This window comes from Psammomys obesus, unplaced genomic scaffold (assembly GCF_907164565.1).
Source record: "Psammomys obesus unplaced genomic scaffold, mPsaObe1.curated_primary_1811, whole genome shotgun sequence".
NCBI classification, from domain to species: Eukaryota; Metazoa; Chordata; class Mammalia; order Rodentia; family Muridae; genus Psammomys; species Psammomys obesus.
Window position 1 is genome coordinate 1,804,950 of NW_026590859.1, and position 19,020 is coordinate 1,823,969.

Here is a 19,020-nt window from a genome sequence, read left to right on the forward strand (position 1 = left end):
TACACAGACCTGAGAAGGGAACAGATGGGCTCCAGTCTGGACACAGAAAAGCTCAGTCTACCTGATTCCAGGGGCTGGTTGAGCTAGGCTGCATAACCAGGGCAAGCCCTAGGACCAGGCCCACAGGAACTCAGCAGGAGGCAGAAAAGGTGACAAAGGTCACTTAAGGCAGAGTCAGGTCATGTCTTCCTGAGCTTCCCGGTGCCTGTGCAGACCTTATTGGGCTCTGCACTCTTTATTCCGTTTTTTTTGTGTGGTCCCAGATTCCACCGCAGTGGGGGGTAGGAGTGGGTGCGGGGCACAGTCCAGCCCAGCTCCCTCAGCTAAGCGCTCTGAGCCCTGAGGCTCACCCCTTGCACCACCTCTCCTTTGAATGTGGTCGTGCAAGCACAGGCCCGGTACAGTCGGCGGCACACCAGTGACCAGAGTGTGCAGGACGTAGTGTCGCAGTCCAGGAAACACCCCCTCCCCAGCCGCCCTTCCAGGGGGAGGGGGGAAGTGAAGGGGCGGGGCTTCGGGTCACTTGCAGGTGCCGTAGTACAGCACGCGCCCATTGATGTAACTGCGGATCTGCTCCACGCGCTTCTCCAGCCCCGACAGGTCCGCCGAGCGCAGCAGGATGGCCTGACTCCCACGCAGCAGCTCGGACTCCATGTCTGAGGCAGGCAGAACAGCCAGCAGGAAAGAATCAGAGGGTGAGAAGCCCAGGGATTCCCAGCCTGCTCTGCCCCTCCCCCAGCCTGGAAGCAGCAGGGACAAGAGAGTCTCCCCCAAATGCTGTCGAGCACAGACTACGCACCTCTCCAGCCTCATCCTGCTCTTAGCAAAACCTGGCAGGCCCAGGCCCAGCGTCTCAGCCTCCCCTTGGCCTGCCCCTCTCCTCCACTCCAGGCTCTCTGGCTATCCCAGGGTGGCACAGAAGGGTGCTGCCCCCAATATTTGCAACCAAGTTAGGCATGCAGAGCCCTGAATCCTACCAATGGCCTTCAAGTGCATGCTGGAAAAAAGCTGGCCAGGTGTCCTGGAGCTTTCACCACTCCCTAAAATATCACTCCGGGACAAAGTGGTTGCTTCCTGCCTCAGCACATTTATATACTATCTGCAGATAAGACACAAGGTCTGAAATTCTGCAGGGTACACCAGGCAGGAGTCCCCTCCATAATGCTGTGACGGCCTGGACCTTACCGGGAGGTGGGGAGGAGTGTGCGCTGCCTCGCAGGGTGACTGCAGCTATGCCGAAGTCATCTCCTCAGGATGCCCAAATCTGACCACTTCCCACTTCCACGCACACAGCTACCCCAGGCCTACCCCAGACAGTGGTGACTGTCTCGTGTGCTGCTGGGGAACAGCACTGCAACACTTCTGTGACTGGACATCCAAGACAAACACCTCAACTCGTTAACCGCTACATCACCCCTTCCCCTGCCTACCCTGGCCGCTTCCCTGCGACAGGCGCATGTCTGTCGGTATTCTTTCTGAAGGTGAGGTTGCCCTCACCTTCCCAAAGTGCAGCAGCGCTGGCTCTGAGCAGCCAGTGGACCTCTGCATGGAATCCAGGCTGACAGACAGGATGACAACACAGTGACTTAGCACATGGTGTGTCTTGGTCCCAGCAAATGGAAGGCTCGGCCCCGAGCACAGGAGCAGGATCGGTCTGCATGGGGCCCTCTGGGCCTGTCACCCTGGAGCCGCTGCCTCCTGTTTGTCCCATGTTTGCCAAGTCTTGCATCGGTGAGCAAGACACTGCTGACTTAGAACATCTCGCAGTGACTCAGAACTCCTGAGTAACAGCTTGTGCGTTACTAAGTGGTGCGTTACACCACTTAGCAGTTACAAAATGCTTCTGGTGACATGAGCCATCCACAGAGAAGCTTCACCCAAGCCGTGGGTTAGTGGCAGAGGCCCAAACAGGGACAGAGGTGACTTTCCCTCTTATGTAATTTCGCCCATCATTTTGAACTTTTGAAGTTCCCTGTCAGTGATTGTTTCCCACTGTATTATCTTCAGATATGATGAAAATTGTTATCTGCAGATACGGTATTGCTGGGCAAGGCCAGGACAAGTGCTGAACTGGCATCCAGTCCTCCTCCAGGGCACGTGGCCACAGCCAATTCGCCATAAACCTACCAACCTGCTATCTTCCATAGTGTCCACCTGGCCGTAGATGAGGCTTCTACCAACCATTTGTACTGCCATTCAGAAGAACACTGTGCATGGCATTTGCTGGACACACTTTCAGCATACCCACAGATGGACAGGGAGTTCCAGGAACTCTCCCTTCTCAAGGCTACTATCGTTGTGTCCCATGTTCCAAACACGCAGACAGCCTAAGACAGCTCACAACTGCATCCATCTCTACCCTCATCGTCAGGGCAATGAGGAGCCAGGACACTGTGCTCGGATTCCTCGCCTAGCTTTCTCTCCTTCTGGATGTGAGTCCAGTCATGGCCATGGAACACCCCTCCTCCTTCTCTCCCCAATCATCCTGTGGCCCCTCACCACCCCCCAGCCTCCCCCAGGCCTTTGCCGCCTTCCTCAGATCTTACCTCTCTGAACATTTCTCTCTGGCACCGACTACCCTCTGAGCCCCTTGAAGTCTCCTATGTCCTCATCACGGACATGCGGGTCACTAAAATGCCTCGAGGGCAGCAGGAGAAAAGGCCCCAGCTGGCCTGCAAGCGCCTCCCGGTCCGGCCACGTCACCTGCACGTCTCCACACTCCGCTAACATGTGCAAGCTGCTCAGTTATCTTTGGCTGCTCTCGTTCCCTTATCCCTGCTGGTTAGGCTCCAACAAGAATGAGTTTTAGGAGTACCACATGGGAGGGGACAGCGAGATGGCTCAGTGGGTAAAGGTGCCGCCACTGACAACCTGAATCTGATCCCCAGAACCGATGAGGTGAGGGAGGTAGCCAGCTCGCCCAAGCCGCCCTCTCACCTCCACTCACACGTGTGTGCATTTGTGCACACAAAAAATACAATTTAAAAAATGTTAAAGAAGTTGTGGGTGGCGACTGCCTTCCAGAGGGCCCAACAGTCCATGTTCCCGGATCATGCTCACCTTTCATTCTGTCCATCATTCCCATGGTCTCCCCAAACAGCTCCTCGGCCTCAGTCTTGATGCTCAGGATCCGACTGCCTTGCTCGCCCAGCGCAGGACTCTGGCCCAGCCGGTTCTTCAACTCTGTATACTTTCTCTTGAGTCTCTCAAAGCCCTGGGGGAAATAGGCCATTCTCAGCACCACCATGGGCATAATCCAAAGTCCTAAACACCGGAAGCTAACTGGCATCAGCCAAGCCAGCACACGGCCTTCTGCTGTCCCCAGAAGTTAGGGTTGCCTAGGTGCCCTGCCTACCCCTGAGGCCCCGGGGACAGCTTACAATCTTCAGGCACAAAATGGCAGGTTAGTATCCAGGTGCGTTGGCAGCTTTGTCTCTAGACCAGGACTGTATGTGCCCGTGCTGCTGCTCTGGGCACAGCAAGTGGTATACCTGAGGTACTGAAATGGCTCTTGATCTTCTTTATCCCAATTCTGTCTAGGAGGGAGCCCAGGGTGTCTGTCTGTCCAACCCAGGAATGTCTACCAGGATGGAGACTCGGGAGATGAGCTCCAGAGTGGGTATCAAGGAAAACTACTTTGTAGGTGAACTGGCGCCTGGGACAAGTCTCTATCTCATTCATAAACAGTATCTAAGATGTTCCTTGCCTCTTGTGCCAGCTACCCCGAGGAGCAGCAGTGGGTAGATTCAGGCACAGGTAATGTTTGGCAATGAGTGAACCATTCTGGTCTCACAAGGTAACTCTTACTGCTCAGGAGCCCTGCTCTGGCTCCACATGTCTGGGATGGCTCTTTATACCTCCTGGGCATTCAGCGCCTGCTGGCTGGCGCCCTCTGCAAGCCGCTGGGCCTGTATTGCCTGTGCCTGCCCCTCCTGGGCCTGGTGACGGAGTTCCTCCATCTGTGCCCAGAAGCCGCTCATCTGCTCCTTCATGCCCGTCACCAGCCTCTCGGCTGGCCGCAGCACCTGCTGGACCTTTGTGGAAAGACAAAAGAATCAGGGTTTGTGTTGGGTCTCAGGCATCAAGGGGCCTCATTTCCCCAGCTTGCCTCTCTCTTTAGAAAGGACCATGACACCTTGACTGTGAGCTAGCAGCTGAGTGGCACCCAAGCCTTCTCCATCTCCACTCACTCATCAATGCAGCCCAGAGCCCATCCCTGCCTTTGCATCCTGGGCAGGTGACGCAAGTCTGAAGCCCCAAGGGAAGACCTCCAGCATTAGCTAGCTGGAGCACTCTAGCACCTTCTGTCTTGCACCAAAATCTATCCATTCCCAAACATGGGGGAGGGGCTAATGTGTCACCTCAGCAACCCTTTCCTGGATGAGCCGAAGAGAGCGGCCAGTGCCCTGCATAGTGTCCTGGGCTTCCTGCAGAGCCACGGTGCCCTGCCGAAGGTTCCCAATCACGTCGTCCACCTGCCCTTCCACAGCTTGGGCTCGGCCTCTGAGTAAAGGAAGGGAAGGGGAAAGAGAACAAGCGACAGCAAATGAGCAAGCATGAGCTCAGTCCACAGCAGCCCTGAGGACAGAGGCAAGGAGAGCACAGGACCCGCCCAGGGGCAGGGAAGTGTAAGTGCTGCCCAGGACTCTCTGGACACAGCTCCCTGCATGAAGTCCTGGGTCACATGAATGCAGTGTACCCCGGACCCTGCAGTCCCCTGGCTCCCCTCTTATGCTACGGCACCTGGATCTCTCTCCCAGCCACAAGTCTGGGGAGCAAACATCAGCCTAGTTCCAACAGGAAGGCACTGGGGCCAGTGGCCATACCTGGCCTCCTCGGCCTCTGCCTGGAGCCTGCGGGCGCGTGCGATGTCCTGCTTGGTCTGGGAGAGCACCAGGTCCACATTGGGGAGCCTGGCAGCAATAGCCTGGATCTCTTTCATCTTGCGCAGCACTGTGGCTGAGTCTGTGGGCAGCCAGAGAGCCAGCACTGCTTCACTGATCTCTTGGATGGAGGCCGCATCTGTGTCAGGGTCTGGAAGACAGCCAAGCAAGCCATCGGATCAGAGGCCCCACGAGGCTCCTCTAGCACAAGTAGCCCCTCCAGGCTGGGTCGCACCCCTGGAGGGTGTCCGCTGCAGCCCCTCTGTTTTGTTTACCCGAGAGCCCTGCTCCTCCAGGCCAAACCCTGGTGCCTTTCTCTGGCAGTGGTAATAAGGAGCTTCTGGGACGCTACAAGATTCTTGTCCTGTGTCTCCTGAGGGGAGGAGGGATGTGGGCACAGCTGTGGCAGCTAAGTGTCTGGTACCACAGGAAGCTGTGGGCTTGAAGAAGGAGGTGGTGCCAGGCAGCTGGTATTGAACAATGCCAGCAGCACACACACAATCAGCTCCAAATTGGAGGGAGTGGCCAGGAACTGGAACTGCTTCCTTGGCAATAAGACCCCTTCCCTGCATCCCTCTTCAGGCCCAAGCACTCATCATTTCAAAGGCAGAGAAGGACTACCGTTTCTTCCCAAAATATCACTGTCTCAGATAGGCCAGTCCTAGCAATGGAATCTAGGACCAGCATTCCTGGCCCCTCACCCCATTTCTCTCCCCCTCACCTCTTTTCCCTCCCCCTCCCCCCATGAGAACACTCATCTTCCTGCTTTGTCTCTCTTCCGATGTTGCAGTATGAGCCCCTGAGAACAGAGAGTGGATTCTATCCCATTTTTGCCCCAGATCCCAGCTCTGGGCACGCATTTAGAGGTCCTTTGCACTTGCAGGGTACTCCAAAGACTGAAAGGAAACTCGCTCTTTTCTGCTCACTCAGGCTACCCGGGTTCAGTTTCGAAATCTGAGAAATGCCTCCAGTGACCCTCACCATCCTGGCTGTGCCATGTCACCATCAGTTAGCAAGGGTTTTTACAAAGTGTCTCAGAGAGAGATCCAGAAGAGACGTGCAGAGCGACCCCTTCTCATCTCTCAGCTGCTTCTGCAGACATCACTCTGCAAAGAGCTGTCCACTCTCCCGAAGTCTAGCCTGGCCTGAACTCCTCTGGGATTCTGGGACCTCTCATCACAGACAGCAGGTGACATAGGTCCCATCCCCGTCCCTCTCCACACTGGTGGAAGGACCTTTCTGGGAGAAGGGAGGCAGGATGTTCCATGCTATGCAACCACAGGAGCCCACGGTACAGCCGTGGTCTCATCTCGCCTTCAGCCTCCCAGGAAATCTGCCCACAAAGATGTCAGCCCTCCTGGAGCCCAGTGCCCTGTTCTCCAAATAGGGCTGAATGCCCTTTCCCAGAAAGCCTCCTGCCGGGAGCACAGCCCCACCCAACTTAGGTTCGTCCTGCATTTCGCACAGCTGCAGCAGCGAGCGTGTGGGTGCACAGTGCGCTCCATCTGTAACCCTCTGAGTGGGTTCAGTCAACATCAGCATGCACAGCGCGTGCAATTAAGGCAAAGATCCAGCCAGAGTCTGCCCAGCCTTGCGGAGCTCAAAATGTAGTGGAGCGAGAGATCCATAAAAGATGAAGCATGAGCAGAGCGACCTTTGGGGTGTGAGCCTTCAGGTAGGGGCACCTCCCCAGGACCAGGGAGCTTTCCTGGGGGCTTGGGAAACCTGACAGGCATCTCAGAGGAGAAGGGGAAATTTGTTGGGTCAGAAGAGGCAATGGAAGAGAGAGAAAACAGAGACGGAAAGATACCAAAAGGAGGCGTTTGTGCATGCGGCGGGCATTCCAGCGGGCGTCGGCACCGTCTGCAGCTGGGCACCCTAGCAACTTGCTTAACTGCTCTGCGCATCCCTCACTTGGGAAACGGACGTGACAGCAGTACTTAGCAGAGTGGCTGCGGTAAGGAATCCCATGCAGAGGCCCCAACACTGCCCATGCTCACTGACTGCTCCACAGGCCTGCTGCGAACTTCCTCAGCTCCTCCTGAAGGGCTAGCAAAGGCAGCACTCCTTCCTCTGTAGCCTCGGGAGTGCTCTCTCCCGGCAGGAGCAGCTGAGGCTGGCACCCCCTGCCATGGGTCTGCAGAGTACAACTCACCAAGTATCTGCCGTGAGAGCTCCGGGGCCATCCATAGCCAAGCCTCTCTCAGCCCACCCTCCCCTCTGCCCCTGTACTCACTGCAGGCCCTGACCTGAGGTGCAGCCTAGCTGAGAGGAGAGGCCTGCGCATTCCTGATGGTTCCCAGGAGCTGAGCCCAAGCTGGCAGAGAAGTCAGCCCTCCCAGCGTGAGCCTGGGCCTGCCCAGGTTAGCATAAGATGTCTACTCAGCCTCAAGCTCCAAGCTTGGTTGTCCTTGTGTCCTACATGCCCAACATCTTTGCCCTGGACTCCATGCCATGCCCAGTGGCTCCTGCTGCCTAAGTCGTAGGGCGGCTGTGGACCCCTCCAGGACTAGCGTACTACCTGCACCCCTACAGCTCCATGCATGGCCTGCTGTCTGCACTCAGGACACACTCAGGACACAGCTTGGGCTTCTGGGGTAAAAACGCTGAGTGGTAGCTTGAGCCATCGCTGCTGCACCCAGCCCTCAGCTCACATCAGCCAGGCTTCCAGCCAAGCAAAGTCCTGACAGGGACCCAAGAGCTAATAATGCGAACTCACGCTCCAGAGGCACCTTTAATTTATCAAAGCACATTTTAACAGCAGTTACTCCGTCCTCAGGATAAACCTGTAGAATACTATCAACCCCATTTTCAAGGGAAAGATAAGGTCAAGAGAAGCAGCCTACCCCAAGTCAAGTCCCTGAGTCCCTACCCACTAGGCCACTGAAGAGAGTTCAGTTCTTTATTCATCATTCCTTCACCCCACCAATGAATATATATGCGTGTGTGTGTGTGTGTGTGTGTGTGTGTGTGTGTGTGTGTGTGTGGTGTGTATATGTTCATGGCTGTATATCTGGCACCCTTGCTCTCTTAGAGGCACACTCATAATGGACTATATAACCACTTCTAAGTGGAGGGATGAATGGGAGAGGGAAGGAGGGGTACAGACAAAGACTACAGAAAGCCTCTCTGAAGAGGTGGCATTTAAAGCTGTAGCCTTGGAACTGTCACCCCAGGCCAGCAAGGATCAGTGAAAGGCCCTGCAGTGGGAAAGGGCATGACAAGGAAAGAGACACATAAAGTCACAGAGAAGACATGGCCAGAGGTCAAGAGAGGAGTCCACGTTCATCCAACAACAAGGTAGGGAAGTTCAAGGAAGAACAGGAGGTGACAAAATCAGTACCCCAAAATAGGGCCAAGTCAGAGGGCAGCAGACCTGGAGGGAGCAGAACACCCACAGGCAGGGGAGGCCAGCTCACCCGTGAGGAAGCCCCGGACCTGCTGGATGAGAAGCCGCGTGCGCCGGACATCTTCTTCCATCTGCAGGCGGCTGGTGCTCAGCTGGGTCTCCAGACGCTGCGCGTCTGACTGGACCCTGGATGCCACTTCCTCGGCTTCCCTGATCTGTGGAAACACAGCATGGATCAGGAGGGACAATGCCTCCAAGGAGCTTCTCCAAGGAGGACTCTATAGGGCATCCTCTCCTTGGGAGGTGCAACCTTGGAACTTGCAACCGGTCCCATTTGCAAATGATATTTCCTTCAAGAGGAAGCCCAAGACAGCAGCTCCAGATCCTGCTTCACACTTGCTGTGAGGCGTCAGGCAGATCACCGGAGACTTCTGGGCTTCATTCTCCTGACCGTAACATACCAACTCAATTGCTCAAGGGACTTTGCACTCTGTGTCACTCCCATACTTCACGGTACCTACCATCTGCCTGGTCTGCTGGAGCTGGGAATTGAAGCCCCGTAGCTGCTCAGCTACCTGCCCTGCCGTGCGGAAGGCCCCTTTGGCTCTGGGCAGGGCTCCCCTGCAGTGAGATCCGCAGGCTGTGCCATTGTCCTGGGGGCACAGCTCTCCTGGGCACAGTCCTGGGGTGCAGGCTGTCTGCCTAGAGCCGCCACAGAGCTATAGAGAGATGAGGGTGTCAAAGAGGCTGCTCCATAACCACTCCCATCCCGTACTAAACAGCCACACATCTCCATGGCAACCAGAACCATGCTTCCCTGGCAATCCTGGAGCACACAGCAGGGACATGGGGTCAGAAGGAGTGGGGTAGGGTAGGTTCTGAATGGGACAGACCACAGGCATGAGGGCTTCAGGATGCTGGCCTCTCGTTCTCAGTCACCTTGTTGATGGTGGGTGTCAGGTCAGGCAGTGAGGCCATCTCCAGGCGCAGGGCCACGAGCTGGGCTCCTCCGGCTCCTCCTCCCCCAGCCTGCCTCTCCAGCCCCGCCACCTCCCTGCGACTATCCCTCAGCTGGCTCAGCAGGCTGGAACTGTCGGACACCTGCTGCGCAGCCCGGGAGGACTGCTCGTAAGCGGAGGTCACCATGCGGAAGGCGCCTGAGGAAGAGGGATTGCAGGCCTTGGGTGAGGGTCTCTCTCCCGGGGGTGAGCAGCCTCGGTCCCTGTTCTCACCTGAGGGGTCATCACTGCTTAGCTTCTCGAATTGCTCCTTCTTGCTCTGGTACATAAGGAGGAGGCGGTTGAAGCTTCTGTCCAGGTTCCCCAGGTCGGCAGAGAAGGACTCCATCTCCTCCTGTAAGGGCGGGTCCAGTGGCAGGCCCTGAAGAGTCCGCCTGAGACAGAAGGATATTTGCTGAAATGCAGGGAGAGGCTGTAACTGAGTCAGGAGGGGCAGGCCGCATGGGGACAATCCGCAGGCCACTGAGAACTCCACCTGGCAGAGGCCAGGACCAGCGGGAGCCAGGGCACACCCTGCCCCACGTCTCTGCAGGTGGCTCTGTGAAAGCTCTCTCCTCCGCCCCTGTCAGCCTAAGGACTCACCTCCTGCTCCTCCCTGTCCTGGCTGTTCCCAGCTCTTCCCCGCTTCCATGAAGAGAGCCTGCTGGCTGCCCTGGCTTCAGCTCCAGCCTATGGTTCCCACTCTCTCCTCTGCAGCCATGGAGCTCCAACCCATCAGTACTCCCATGCAGCAGAGGCTCGGGTTGGTCCTTGTGCCTCACACCCTCTGACAAACCACCATGCTTTCTCTTCCTGCACTCTCTCCCACACAGTCTCGCTTGGGCACAGCACCCTCTCCGGCCTATGGAAACACAGCGCGTTCTTAGGTTGACCACCTGTGGCTGCTTGCCTGATTCTGAGACTTGGGTCACAGTGCTTCCCCTGCGGAGGCCACCACGGCCTCCCTTGCGAGGAGGGTTCTCTAACGTGTGCCACGTCACCATTTACAGGACAGATACCTTAGTTAGCCCTTGGCCCGTGAAGACCAAGCCTTAATACTTTAATGTTCCAGGGAATTTGCATAGTACTTGGATCCTGATAGACTCCAAAGAGACTCCAAAGCTCTCTGGGAGGGCTGGGAAATGGCTCAGTAGATAAGAATGTTGGTTCTGCAACTGCAAAGGCCTGACTTCAAATCGCCAGTACATTCATTGAAAGCTAGGCGTTAACCGAAACAGTGAGCTTCTCAGCCAATAGGAGATCCTGTCTCAAGGCAGTACCTCATACAGTGACAGCAGGAGACACCCAGCACCTTGCTCTGGCCTTTATATTCACATGTACCTGCACACACACACACACACACACACACACACACACACACACACACATACAAACAAGTTCCAACAAGCTGTAGCTCACCCACAGAGCACCCCAAATCCCACACTGCCCAGGATGTCCAAATGCCCCATGAAGAGCAGAGCCTCTTTCTTATTGTTTGTGCCCTTGGCACCATCCACCCACTGATGCTCAGGGGACACAAGCTAATTATAGAAACTTCCAGAACCTGATCTCCCAAAGAAGGCGCTCCACTGGTAGGAGGCGGTGTGGGTGGGACTGCTTGCATTCTAAAGACAAATTCACAGATATTTTTAGTGTCCTGCCTCTTGGTGCCCTCTGCCAAGATGACTCCTCCCGCTGGCAGTGCGAGCTCGGGGAGACACTAGGCTCTGGGTGTGCGTCTGCCTGTGCAGGTCTCCACATCTACAGAATGGGTGCAACAGCACTACTTTACCTTCCCAGACCTGCCTTGGTAGCCAAGAGAGGATGAGTGTGAAAATGCCCGGGGGTGGGAATGCACGAGTGTGGCCCTCACCCAAGCCCACTGGCATGATTCCTCCAGCAGCTTAGTGGGAAAAGGACCAACCTGATAGACAAGATGGCATTTGCCACCTGAGCTACATCCTGCTCTGTGACAGAGCTGTCCCCTAGGATCTGTCCAATCTGCTCCATCTTGTTCTTGGCATCTAGTAACCGAGAGGCCATGCCATGGTCCTCAGAACCTGGCCCTGTCCGCAGGCCGTCAGTGGCATTACGAAGACTGCCGAGGCGCCGAGCCTGCTCCTGGAGGTCCACGTCATAGGCCTGGAAACAAGGGTGGCAGGCCACACATACTGGGTAGCTGTCACAGTATCCTCGCTGGCACTGGTCACAGCGGGGCCCCGTCAAGCCGGGGCGGCAGAGGCAGCGGCCTGAGGCTTTGTCACAGCCAGGACCCTCAGTTCCTCTGAAGTCGCAGTCACAGGCTAGAGCAGGAAGAAATGACACTCAGAGGCTGGGGGCCAAGAAGAGGACAGAGCATGGCGGGGACGAGAGACCGGGACTATCAGACGACAGCAGCTAGAGCAGAAGCTTTGATGGTGACGGACAGAAAGCGTGTCCTTTGCACCCACGGCACGCCGGGCACGTTCTGAGTTACACATTTGCATGCACGTGAACCTGTCTGACCAGCACACCCATCGTGCATTCACACTGATTTCCTGCGTCAGTTTAGGAGACAACCAAGGCACAGGCATGTTCACTCCTCAGCACCTCCCCATAAGAGGAAGCGTGAAAGAAGAGCAGGTTGCTCAGGCCCTGCGAGGCTGAGCCCAATGCTTCTGTTAGTCCCATGCCATTGCTGACACAGAAGCCCCCAGGAAGACACGCCTGTTTCCCTCAAGAGCCATTTTCTCCACTGCTGCTGCCCCCTGCTCTCAGCAAGGCCCTCTGGAGCTGTGAGGACTGCCCTCATTGACCTGGCCCAGGCACAAGGCGGCCAGGCAGTCTTCAAAGGGAGATGCTCATGGGGCTACCCAGGCCGGCAGTACAGGAGGCCCAACCACGTCAATGCCCTCTGCCAAGCATCCCTTACCCCAGCCCTCTGCATGCCTGCTGCCTGACCGTGTAGCAAGCACATACCTCGACACCCTGTGACCACATCTCCATGGGTCCGGTCGGGACACTGTCTGATGGCAGCAGAGCCGCACGTGAGGCCACCAAACCCTTCCCGACAAGGACACTGGCCTGTGAACTGAATAAAGAGAGCACCATGGGGGACCCTTCCAGTCCCTGCCTGGCCTTGCTCCCAGGAACCCTGCTTCAGACCCTCACTCTTGTGCTCCTCGAGACCAGTGCTCTCACTCAAAGACAAGCCTGTCACTGAGTTTCAGCCCTGAGCTGTGGAAGGTATGGGAAAATGCCTGGCCCATAGCTGAGAGCTACAGAGGGAGGGACATCTGATGGCCTCTCACAGGCAAAAAGGGGACAGATGTAGCCTTGCCTGCCTATAGGAAGGCCAGAGGACAGTGTGCAGGAGAGAGAGGGACACTGGAAGGCAGGATCCCTCTGTGACTGAAGAGCCCTAGGCCAACGTCACTCGTACCTGGTTACACTGGGGGCTGAGGGAGTTGCGAGGGTCACAGGCACAGGGCTCACAGCCCCGGCCACTGGCCAGCTTCCAGTGGGCAGGGGCGCACTGATCACATTTGGGGCCCACCACGTTGGGCAGACACAAGCAGCGCCCAGTTTCCTCCTCACAAGGCATATCTCGCCGGGCACCTAAGATGCTGCAGTCGCAACCTGGAGGGAGGAAGGCTGGTGAGCACAGGAAGGCTCCCACAGAGAGCTGGCCCCAGAAAACATGCACCAGAGAGGGCCCAGCCCTCCCTGTAACCTCAGGGGCCCTTCCTACCAAGCTGTCTGGCCCTGCTCCTGGGGACTATGTCCCAGACTCTCATTCTGCAGACAGGAATGAAGGCTAACGCGGTGCAGAGCTGGTACACCCCCCAAAGTCGAGCTCTGCTGAGACCAGCCTGCAGTCACTGTTGGGGGCCACTGGTCTCCTGGGCTGCTTTGATATTTAGATCTCAGAGGAAAGACTGCTTTCACCGAGGCCTTCACTGGAGTCAGTGATAAATTTCCAAGTCTGTCTCCTTTTGTCTGAGACAGCAGGTGGGATGTCTGTCAAAGTCACACCTTGAGCTTGACTTCCTTGTGAATTTACCCATTGTGCTGAGGTGCTTTTGCTCTGGCTTAGAAGGAGTCTGGAATAAAGCAAGGCATCTAGCTTCCACTAGAGCCTCTCAGACAGGTCCCATGTGTTGTGTGTTGGTTTATTAATTTCAATCCTCACTCCTGACTCAAGAACCATTTGACTCTGCTGGTGGGCTTCGGCAAGTCACAGGGCCTGTTCTTACGTACAGCATGGCTGACTCTAAGGCCCCTGTGGCTTCCCAGCTGCCTGGCAGTTTGGCACCTGGCCTGGCCTGGTGCTGGCTGACTCAAACCCACTTCCAGCCCAGGCCTGTGCTGCCACTTGCTGGAGGACAGCGGTGCAGCACACAGTGCCTGGAGGGGTTTCCTCTGAAGGGGACACTGCAAGGACAAGGCTTGGTCCCATAGTGCACACGGCCTGCTGCTGACCACACTGCACCTCCCCAAGTCCTCTACTCACGGTGGCAGCCCTGTGGGTTGGTGAGGGTGAGTCCGGTGAAGCCAGGCTTGCAAAGGTCACAGCGCTCTCCTTGCACATGCTCTTTGCACACACACTGGCCAGTCAATGGGTCACAGGGAGCTCCTGGGACTGCCCCATCTGGGTCACACTCGCAGGCTGAGAGGCAAGAGCAAAGGAAAATCAGAGCGCAGAGTGAGGTAGCCTGCTCCAAACCCCATCCTACCACGGGCTTCCAGCATTCGGGCCCCAGCCAAGCATGCAAACTTTTTGCCTGTTTCCCCATCTGCCACATGAGAAAAGCAATTTCTTCAGAGCAGAAAACTGTGAATGCAGAGCAGCTGTGGCCATGCTTGGCTCCTGAGGAGTACCAAGCTCTTGCTTCGGCGGTCCTCACTTCCTGAGCGACACCCATGACTACGTTCACAGGCTGGCCTGCCCAATCCATAGGACTTACTCAGTAGAGCGCAGCTAAGCTAAAACAACCCCACAAGTCCTTCCTTGGGACCAAGGCTTCCTTGCTTCTTGATGGTCTCCACGTCACCAGAGACAAGCTGGGGAGAACGGGTGGACAGCAGCCTTCCCTGAAGCCACTACTCACGGATACAGGTCTCGTGGACGGGAGCGCCAGGTCGTCTATTCCGGAAGTAGTGAAGCTGACAGCGCTCGCAGTTCTTGCCCTCGGTGTGGTCCCGGCACTCGTCACACACCCCCCCGTTTGTCCCCCGACTGGCAGCAAACACAGCGGGGTCAAAGTGGCAGGTCTCCGAGTGCCCGTTGCAGTCACACCCTAGAGGGGGAGACCCGAGGATGACAGACCAGCACAGGCACCAGAGTAGCACTTGGCTCCTGCATCGACTCTGCCAGGTGCGGAGCAGGGAGGCGAAGCCCAGTTTCAGGGAGGCTGGGGAGGGCTGCATGGCAAGGAAGAGTGGAAAGGCACTCAGGCCTCCCGGCTCCTGGTGTGGACTCCGGAAGAAAGGGAGGGCCAGACATGCACTCTAGCTTCAGCACAGTCACCTGTGACCTGCACAGACAAGGGCTCTGTGCCCAAGGACCGCTGGGTATGGGGGGGGGGGTGACCACTGGAGCCAGATGTGCCTGACACTGAGCAGGGGGCCTAGAGGGGCCTGGCTCTTCCAGGACTGACACAATAGGGGTGGAGGCCATGAGAGGATCCCAGCCCCTCTCCAAATCAGACATCTGAAATACAGTTTCTATATAACACAGCCGGGTTCCCAGTGTCCCAGACAAGAAAGAGAAGATCAGCCGTCCCCCTTGCTGCAGTCGGGGTTGATCCCAGCCTCCTACTTTGGCACTCGTGGGTGTTCTGGCCCTCCGCAGGTCCCCACGGCCGGTTGTTGTAGAAAGGGGCGCAGCGCTCACAATGGGGGCCAGCAGTGTTGTGCTGGCAGATGCAGACATCGCTGACCTGGAGGAGGAGACAGTGGTTTCCAGAAACAATTTGTACAGGAAAGCTCGAGGGCTAGACCTGCCGACTTCCCACAGACCAACATGGCCGTCCCTCAAGACCTCGCCTAGACACAGGCCCTGGAGACCACACTTAAATGCCTCACGCCCAAGTGCTTCAGCCTTTTCCCAGTTCCTATAACACTGTGGTGGATCTGTATGTGAGCACTCATACTGAGAGGCCAATGCGTGCGTATGCATTCCTTTGTGTTCCTGTGTGTGCATGTTTGTGTGTGTGTGTGTGTGTGTGTGTGTGTGTGTGTATGTATGTGTGTGTGTGTGCATGCACATGCACACATTCCATGTTAGCAAGTGTTTGCAGGCTCTTCCATGCTCCTTGGTACCTGTGTTGCATAGCCAGTGCTCAGCTGAAGCACAGGGACATCAAACTAACAGACTGTGGGACTCTAAAGGCTGCTGCTCTGTGCGGCTTCGTTCTGGCAATCTGTGACTAAAGCTGTTTGGCTGGTTGAACATGCATGGTGAGCTGTTACTAGGCTCATTAAGTGTAAAAATAGAACCACTATTATATGCTAATTGCCTCCCCAATTAAGGCCCACCTCCACAGACTGGCATTCAGGAACCTGTTCATGCCTAGGCCCTCTCCCCTCTCTGCCAGAGCTGAATCTCCAGCCTCTCCCCGTGCAAGCTGGCATTTCCCGTTGGCCAGTTCTGATGGGTTCACCTGCCATAATTAATTTCTGCATTTGTTAGCCAGGGGGGCGTCTCTCTCCCTCTTCCTAGGCCCTCGCAGGTCCCTTTAGCTCCGTAAATGGCAGTGCTGGCTGCAGACATCGTCACCTGGACAGTGTTTTACAAACACCAGAGCCCTGGCCGTGTTCCATGCGAATCTTGGACCTCAGGAACAAGGCTGAGGCGTTGGTGCAGTCCCGTGAGTTGCTCCTCCAGACGTGGCAGAGCAGAGATGGAGCTGCTCTCTCCGCTATCCTCCCTTCCAGTCGACTGCTGTGAGCCCCTCCTGCCTCTGCTACCAGGCTGAGCACCACACACCCTTAGGTTGGTAAACTGACACACTGGGAAAGGTGAAAATAAGGCCCCAGTGTTCCTTCACTGCAGCCCTTCCCTCCTCCTCTGTCCTCCTCTCCCCCTCCCAGGGTCCTTCTGTTGGCTGACCCCAGAGCTTGCTGACCTGACCTTCTCTACACAACCCTGCTGCATCAGTGCTGGCTTCCGTCCGGAGCGGACTTAGTGTGCACTCTAAGTACTGACCTCACCCAGATCCATACCTCACTGCCAGGTGAGTAAACCCTGAGGCCAGTGGTCTTCAGCCCCACAGGACATTACAATGACCTGGCGCTCAAACGTCAGTAATGTAATCAGAATATCTGAGAGTAGAGGCCTGGGCAGGCTATTTTGGCTCTCATATCTTACAGGTCATGATAATATTTTCACAGGCACAGCGTAATTTCTGCAGTATACAATGCTGTGAGGCCCGGGCTGAGGAACTGCCTCAGCCTTCCCTGTACCCACACATCCAGATGCCGCTGACACCGTCCCCAGCCCTAATGCAGACCTAAACTATGCGATTCAGTTTCCAGAAACAGTAGTTTTGCCTTTGTTCTTGAACGCTTACCAAATACCTATATCTGTTTTGTTTCTGTTGTTTACTTGTTTGGAGATGGCGAGCGGCCCAGCTCGTCTCAAGCTCACTCTGTGGCTGGAAATGGCCTTGAACTCCTATTTCTCCAGCGTAGACCTGGACTTACCAGGTCTGCACCACCACGCCCAGCCCCTATCTCCTAACTCCTCACCCTGCTCTGGCCTTTCACATGCTGGGCAAGTGCTAAATCACCAGCAAAATCCACAACTGAAGTTGAGCAGCTGCCCTGCTTCGTGGGAGGGTCTGCCCCCACTCCTTCCGCTCCGCCCTCCCCGTCCAGTTGTCTGTCACCTGCACAGCAGTGGAGGGACCTCTAGGGCCCCCAGGATTGGAGGCACAGTGGCTGGCATGTCCGTTACAGAAGCAGCTCCCCTGCAGACGTAGCTGAGACACTGCAAAGTAGGCACTGGGTGGGTAGGAGCCCCTCTGAGGCACAGGGGCCAGCTTGGTGAAGTTGACTCTCAGGTTGGTGATGTCCCCTAATTCTGAGTGCCACCAGCAAGGAGGGGAAGGAAAGACAGGAAGTTAGAGGCCAGTGGAGTCTCCTTCTTTCCTGCCTCGCCGTTTCACCACAGACACCCCAGCCCTCAGCTTCCCACAGTATCCTACACATATCCCTGAGGGTGAGGAGGGCAGGCACCACTTCTCGACCATGCTAAAGAGGTAGGAAGGAACCAGAAATTTCCATGACCCGGTTCCAAGCAGCTTCATGTCCCAACGGCCAGTCCCGTGGGAAAGAAGAAGAGTCAAACCAACCTTGAATCTTTTTACTCTGAGATGCGGGGATATCTGACGCCAAATCCATAAGGTTAAGTTGGACCTGTTCAGGGAGAAGGGAGGCCAGAGCTGCAGAGGACGGAAGTATGATCCAGGCTCAGAAGGCCTTCCCTTCTGCCCTCATTCTCTCCAGGAACCTGAGATGAGGCCGTGAGGCCTGCCACCTGTGCCGGGGACAGATGGCCACTGGACCCTCAAAGAGCATCCTCTATGCCCGTCTCCCCTGCCTCCTCTCTCTCTGTTATTTTAATTTAGATTTTCCTTTGTTATTGCTGTGTGAGTACAGTGTGGAGGGCCACACAGTATGCCATGGCGTGTGTGCGGAGGTCAGAGGACAGCTTTGTGGATTGGATTTCTCCTTCCACCTTGGCATGGGCTCTGATCACACTCACGTCCTCAGGCTGGCACGGCAGCACTGTGCACTGTGGACCACCTCACCAGCCCTACAATTGGTTTCTCACATTAAGTAGAGGTAACGGTGTCACGCATGGGAGATGGTACTTTCTAGCGACTGGACAGGGTGGATTAAGCAAACTCTCAGTGCTGGCACCCTGGTCACCTGAGTTTTGAGTAGGCTTTTATTTATTCTACAAGCCGCTCACCACATGTGACCTCCTGGCGTAGCCCACCAGGTTTCTCATTTCCACCCCTACAAATGAGGAAGAAGCCTTGGGCGTTAGGGACGAGTGGAGACACGGGCTACGTAAAGACTTTACCAAGTAGCTGTTAGGTCTGGTTCTCAACCTCTGGATTGCTACCCCTTTAGGATGGAATGACCTTTTCACAGAGGTCGCCTAAAAGCATCTGGAATCACAGATAACTATGTTACCATTCATAACAGATGAAAAATAACAGTTATGAAGTAGCAACAAAAATCATTTTATGGTTGGGGTGCACCAGGGCATGAAGAACTGGGTCACAGCCTAAGGAAGGTTGAGAACTGCCGAGTTAGGCGGGCGCAAGGAGGCCTGCGGCCACATGGCGGCAGCATTCAGCCTTCTTGTACCAGAGCGGCTTTTCCACCGGAGGAAGTGATAGCCTCCTCCTTGCTGGGTGGGAAATGCTTTGGGAAGGCACGTGACCACATGGGGAAGATTCCCAGAGAAAATTCCGGTGTTTCTATAGCCACGCTGTAATTTTAACTGACGATGGCTTTGGAGCTCTCTGGGTTATTCTTGAATTTTCCTCCAATCTGGAAGACTGATAGATTAAACCAAAAAAAAAAAAAAAAAAAAAAAAAAAAAAAAAAATCATTTTATGGTGTATCCTATAAAAATGAAATTAGCTGTGCTCTTTGCATACTTGTGTGTAAGTAGCCATCCCAAAGTTCTCACAAAAAGGCCCCGGGGGACGCGCCCATGAGCCTGTAGCAGGACGCCGGGGAAAGTCATGGCTAACGGTGCAGTGGAGGCCTCAGATGATTCCGGAAGGCC

The 19,020-nt window shown here is 55.8% G+C and overlaps 1 protein-coding gene across 1 annotated transcript in view; it reads right to left on the bottom strand.

Moving 5' to 3' along the window:
* Window positions 1-156: 156 nt before the first annotated feature.
* The window catches only part of Lamb3 (laminin subunit beta 3), a 39,974-nt gene continuing 21,110 nt past the window's right edge, over window positions 157-19,020 (bottom strand). Inside the window, exons 7-23 of the mRNA XM_055609148.1 lie at window positions 17,567-17,630; window positions 17,102-17,295; window positions 15,031-15,151; window positions 14,321-14,509; window positions 13,723-13,878; window positions 12,652-12,848; window positions 12,189-12,300; window positions 11,155-11,533; window positions 9,465-9,625; window positions 9,172-9,389; window positions 8,754-8,951; window positions 8,303-8,447; window positions 4,827-5,034; window positions 4,362-4,503; window positions 3,858-4,034; window positions 3,061-3,214; window positions 157-656 (exon numbers count right to left, since the gene is read on the bottom strand). Of these exons, the coding sequence (XP_055465123.1) occupies window positions 520-656; window positions 3,061-3,214; window positions 3,858-4,034; window positions 4,362-4,503; window positions 4,827-5,034; window positions 8,303-8,447; window positions 8,754-8,951; window positions 9,172-9,389; window positions 9,465-9,625; window positions 11,155-11,533; window positions 12,189-12,300; window positions 12,652-12,848; window positions 13,723-13,878; window positions 14,321-14,509; window positions 15,031-15,151; window positions 17,102-17,295; window positions 17,567-17,630 (2,952 nt within the window). The 3' untranslated portion in view covers window positions 157-519. The remainder of the gene's footprint in view (window positions 657-3,060; window positions 3,215-3,857; window positions 4,035-4,361; window positions 4,504-4,826; window positions 5,035-8,302; window positions 8,448-8,753; window positions 8,952-9,171; window positions 9,390-9,464; window positions 9,626-11,154; window positions 11,534-12,188; window positions 12,301-12,651; window positions 12,849-13,722; window positions 13,879-14,320; window positions 14,510-15,030; window positions 15,152-17,101; window positions 17,296-17,566; window positions 17,631-19,020) is intronic.